At 37.2% G+C, this 5263-nt stretch overlaps 1 protein-coding gene across 1 annotated transcript; it reads left to right on the top strand.

The window, feature by feature from the left end:
* Nucleotides 1-424: 424 nt before the first annotated feature.
* LOC122059665 (probable inositol transporter 2) lies at nucleotides 425-4149 on the top strand. The gene is made up of 6 exons (XM_042622602.1): nucleotides 425-786; nucleotides 1316-1386; nucleotides 1979-2314; nucleotides 2407-2514; nucleotides 2681-3277; nucleotides 3378-4149. Exons 1-6 carry the CDS (start codon nucleotides 651-653, stop codon nucleotides 3846-3848), a joined length of 1719 nt encoding a protein of 572 aa, XP_042478536.1. The 5' UTR covers nucleotides 425-650; the 3' UTR covers nucleotides 3849-4149.
* The last annotated feature ends 1114 nt before the right edge of the window (nucleotides 4150-5263 follow it).

Below are 5263 nucleotides of genomic sequence, written 5' to 3'. Positions count from 1 at the left end.
TAACGAACAGGTTAGAGAAAAGAGGTCTCAGGAAGCTTCCCACAACAATATATGGGGGAGGGTGCCAGGAAATCAGGAACAATCCCAAGGGTATTTGACTAAACTAACATGATAGAGTCTAGATTTTTGAAAATAACGGACTAACGGGTATATTGATTACCTGAGGCCTTTGGAAATGTGAAAAAAGCTGTGTCCTCTCACCAAACCATAACATGGCCAGATGCTCTGAATCCCCAATCTATTTGGTGTTCATCTTCTTCTTTAATCTTAGTTTTAAGTTTTAACTATACTTTCTTCTTGAGCGGCGAAGTAATTAAAAAATTTTAAAAACAATAAAAAAAAAAAAAAAAAAAAAAAACGTGGTGAGACTAAGAGGATTGAGGAATCTTTATCCAATAAAAACAATTGAACAAGACAAATTCGTTGACTGTTGACTTCTGCCAGAATCTGTCGTCACACTCTCTTCTATTAAATGACACTCCCTCCTCCTAGACTCCACAGGCCATACTTCTTCTCTCACATTATCTTCTTTTTCTTTCTCTCTGTGTCAGTTTCTTTGTTCATGACTCCAGAAAACTAGGCCCTTTAAGGAGTTATTGTTTAACCTCTTCTGGAAGTAGAGAGTAACTACCTTGGTTCTGTGTTGGACCATGGAAGGAGGAATAGTTCCAGTAACCGATGTTTCGGCTTTCAGAGAATGTTTTTCTTTGGCATGGAAGAACCCTTATGTTCTTCGGCTAGCTTTCTCTGCGGGGATCGGTGGTTTGCTCTTTGGTTATGATACTGGTATCTCTTCTTCTTCTTTTTTTTTTTTGTCCATCAAGCCTTCTTGTTTCTGTTTCCCGTTTCCTGTTTTCTGTTTTATCTGTGTTTCTCTAATGATGATTTTAACCTTTAGGTTTTCAACGAGCCCATGATTTGTTTTGTTAGGATAAGATATATGTAGTAAGAACAATTAGAATTCTGGGTTTTGCATATTTTTGTTCCTCTCTCTCTCTCTCTCTCTCTCTCTCCCTCTCAGAGTTTAATTTTGAAGTCTCTGTTTATAATTAATTTCTTTGTGGGTGTTTTTCTACAATTGCAGAATGGTTCAAAAACTCTATCTTGTGATTGTTTAAGGTTTTTTCTTTGTTTTTTCCATGTAGAGTTCTCATGGTGTTGAAAATCCTTCCCTCCCCATCCAATTCCAGACTCTTTTTTTTTTTTTCCTTCCTCCTCATCAATAATGCACTGTTTTTTCATGGTCTTTAATCCTTTGTGTTGATTTGATGACCCTTGATTACTGACTATTGTTTCTTGGTTTTGGGGTCATCAGGTGTTATTTCTGGTGCTCTTCTCTATATTAGAGATGAGTTCGATTCTGTTGATAGGGAGACTGTTCTGCAGGTGAGGAAGTGTCTTTTGCTTTCTTAAATATATTCCTTGAAAAATGGAATTAAAAAAAAAAATTTGTATTTCTCCTGCAGTTATTGCAGAGACTATTGTTTTCTTTGCTGATTTTTAAGTTCTACCTCTTGAAAGTTGAAAGTCGAAAGTTGAAATATTTTATAATTAGTTTTTCATTGTTAATGCTTTGCAAAATGACCATATTATCCTCACTGTATGAAACCTTCCACATCACAAGATTCATGCCATCTCCCGTTTTTGAATCCCCTTAAAATATTAACTTGACTTTAGTTACCTTTCATAATGTCCTTTTGTCATGGCTATCAGAGATACCCACAACTGACATCTTAATGATAATCAAAATTGGATTCACAAAGGCTATGAATTCATAATCTGAAAACCTTCAGAGCTCTTTCTTTCACTGCTAAATTTACTGACAGACAAGAAGAGAAATACAACATAAATTACTATTTGGGTTTTTTAAGAGAGAAGATCTGTATACTCCATTTTTAAGAATGTAAATTACTTGTTCTTCTGTTTCAAGAAAAACATCTGTTGACCATGGATGGTGATACTATGACTATGTATATAGGAAACTATTGTCAGTATGGCAGTTGCCGGAGCAATCATAGGTGCTGCGATTGGTGGATGGATGAACGACCGATTTGGCCGGAGAATCTCACTCCTGGTTGCAGATTTTCTCTTCTTTGTTGGAGCTGTTTTCATGGCCTCTGCTCCCAACCCAGGTCTATTGATCGTTGGTCGTGTTTTTGTTGGTCTCGGTGTTGGTATGGCGTCGATGACAGCTCCACTATACATCTCAGAAGCTTCCCCTCCGAAAGTCCGAGGTGCCCTGGTCAGCACCAATGCTTTCCTTATAACTGGAGGCCAGTTTATATCTTACCTGATCAACTTAGCATTCACCAAGGTAATTAAGTAACAAGATCATATACTAGTAGTGATGATTTGAATTTAATTGTCAAAGATGCCTTTACTAACCCTTAAGGTTTGGTATTTCAGGCTCCAGGGACATGGAGGTGGATGCTTGGAGTTGCTGGAATACCAGCTTTAATTCAATTTGTATTGATGTGGATTCTCCCAGAGTCACCAAGATGGCTATACAGAAAGGTGCATACTTACTCTCAGTTATCTCATAATACTTCCATAATGATCACCATGAGTATCCTCTGGGTTCCTCTTATCCCTGATCTAGATAAGTTGAAGTTTGAGCTCCAAACATCCACAATTGAATAACAAAACCAGCTTTGCTTCTTGTGTTTTCTATATTATACAGGGGAGGGAAGAAGAAGCCAAAGCCATACTAAGAAAAATATTCCCTGCGCATGAGGTTGAAGAAGAGATACAAGCTCTGAAAGAATCGGTTGATGCAGAGGTAAAGGAAGAAGGATCATCGGAGAAGATTAATTTCACCAAGATACTTAAAACCAAAACAGTCAGGAGAGCACTTATAGCAGGTGTAGGACTACAGATCTTTCAACAATTTGTGGGCATTAACACAGTAATGTATTATAGCCCCACAATTGTTCAGTTGGCTGGTTTTGCGTCGAACCAAACAGCTCTCCTACTATCCCTTATCACAGCAGGTCTCAATGCTGCAGGCTCCATTGTGAGCATATATTTTGTAGACAGGACAGGCAGGAAGAAACTTCTGATTATCAGTCTAATTGGTGTTATGATCTCACTAGCATTTCTATCTGCTACGTTCCATGAGACCACTGCGCAATCACCAGCAGTTAGCAAGCAGGATACAGCCCAATTCTCTGGTATGACCTGCCCAGATTACCAGTCCACATCTGTTGCTTGGGACTGTATGCGGTGCTTGAAGGCCTCTTCTCCAGATTGTGGCTTCTGTGCATCTGCAACCAACAAGGTAAGCTGGGCATCAGCTTTTAAACAAGAAATTAATGGATTCTTCAACTTCTTCTAAGCTTTTTCTTTAGTTCTTATATTTCTGTTAATTACTTTTGCAGTTATATCCTGGGGCATGTTTGATTTCAAATACAACAGTGAAGAATACGTGTCATGGGGAATATAGGCTATGGTACACAAGAGGTTGTCCTAGCAGATATGGGTGGGTGGCTTTAATTGGATTAGCCCTTTACATCATATTCTTTTCCCCTGGGATGGGTTCTGTTCCATGGATTGTGAACTCTGAGATATACCCTTTGAGGTTCAGAGGTGTCTGTGGAGGTATAGCTGCCACTGCTAACTGGATCTCAAATCTGATTGTGGCTCAGTCCTTCCTCTCCTTAGCACAGGGAATTGGGACTGCATGGACTTTCCTCGTTTTTGGGGTAATCGCTGTAGTTGGCTTGCTCTTTGTGTTGGTTTGTGTCCCAGAGACCAAGGGACTACCAATTGAGGAAGTTGAGAAGGTGCTTGACGGAAGAGCTTTTCACTTTAGGTTCTGGAGAAAGGAATCAGATGATTTGGAGAAATAAGAATGTGAATCAAGAGTGATATAGTAAGATAATTTGAATACCAAGGTCGAAACCAATTTATATTTTGAGATGATCAGATGTGTACATTTTTTTTTTTTTTTTTTTTTTTAACTACATATGGGCATCTTCTTTTCCGGACAAAAAAAAAAAAAAAACATAGTGTCACCAAAGGCTTGTTAGTATTACTAGTATTTTTCCCATAGGTTTCATTTGGTTGCATGTAAATAGGTGGAAAAGGAAAAAATCATGTGAAATAGGATCATCCCATGTTTGTTTAAACATGAAGTCTTTTCAACTCCCATTCACATGAATGTATTGTATTGTTTTTTCTTTTACAAAAAAAAAAAAAAAAAACACGTGTCTAGGCGTAAGCAATGACTCACGTTTGGAGAACCTTTACATATGGTATAATGTTTACAAAAATTCCTTTTTTTTTTTAAATTTGAAAACTTCACTTCCTTACCCTTTTTTTTTTAACCGTGAAATATCATATTTTTTTTATGGTTTTAGATCAGCACTTGGCCTAAAACGAAATGAAGGCAAGTGAAATTAGTTAGAAAGACAGCAACTTTTAAATTGAAAAAAACTTTTCGAATCTTGTAATGGAGTTTTCCTTGTCAAACAAATCCCTCTAATCTGAAAAGGAAAAAAATAAGATCTTTATTCAAAAAGCTTATTTACTAATGAAGTTATACATTACTTTCCATCTAATTTACTCATATCTAAAAAGAAAGAAGAAAAAAATAGTTAACTTTTTTTTTTCTTACAAGAAAATGAGAATTTTCATCGGAGAAGTTAAATTTTCAGTAAGGTAAAATGTTACCTACTCAATATAGAAACACCACCATGATTACAAAAGTTTGAAGGGCAATAATAAGCAAATCCCTGGTCAGGTGGCTATTGCACCAGCGCAGAGGTCAATGGTAAAGCAGGCAGAGGCATCAAGCACACAGGCGTAAGATGCTCTTTTGACAATCCAAATGTCTTGGCATATAGAGCACAACTAGAGACCATTCTTTTTCCCTTTTTTAATAATGTCATTTCACTTGCAAAGTTTAGAAGGGAAATTCCTGTTGGGCTGTAAATAATGTTTTACCCTTCAAAAACATTGGTTAAATACAAGCCATCACATGCACCTGTGAATCCTATTTTTGTAGCCTCTGTTCAGATCGCCTTAAATGGCCAGTGCATGTTATTTACCTTGCTATTTGGCCTCAAGGCTGTGTTTAGTTGTCAAGGAAACTTGAGAGGCTGTGAAAAAGTTTTCGAGTGTGGGCCTGTAGGGAAAAGAAGTGGATGGACAGTTTGTGTAAACCATATTTCCCAATTCCCATATCCTCTTATTTAAAATAGCCTCCGCTAGTCATGTAAAGTTGTCTTTCCATTTGACCTTGAAGAGAATTGGAAAAAGAAAA

The sequence above is a fragment of the Macadamia integrifolia genome, chromosome 13, assembly GCF_013358625.1.
Source record: "Macadamia integrifolia cultivar HAES 741 chromosome 13, SCU_Mint_v3, whole genome shotgun sequence".
NCBI classification, from domain to species: domain Eukaryota; kingdom Viridiplantae; phylum Streptophyta; class Magnoliopsida; order Proteales; family Proteaceae; genus Macadamia; species Macadamia integrifolia.
Note: the sequence above shows the minus strand (reverse complement) of the source record. Positions and strands in the feature narration are given on the sequence as shown.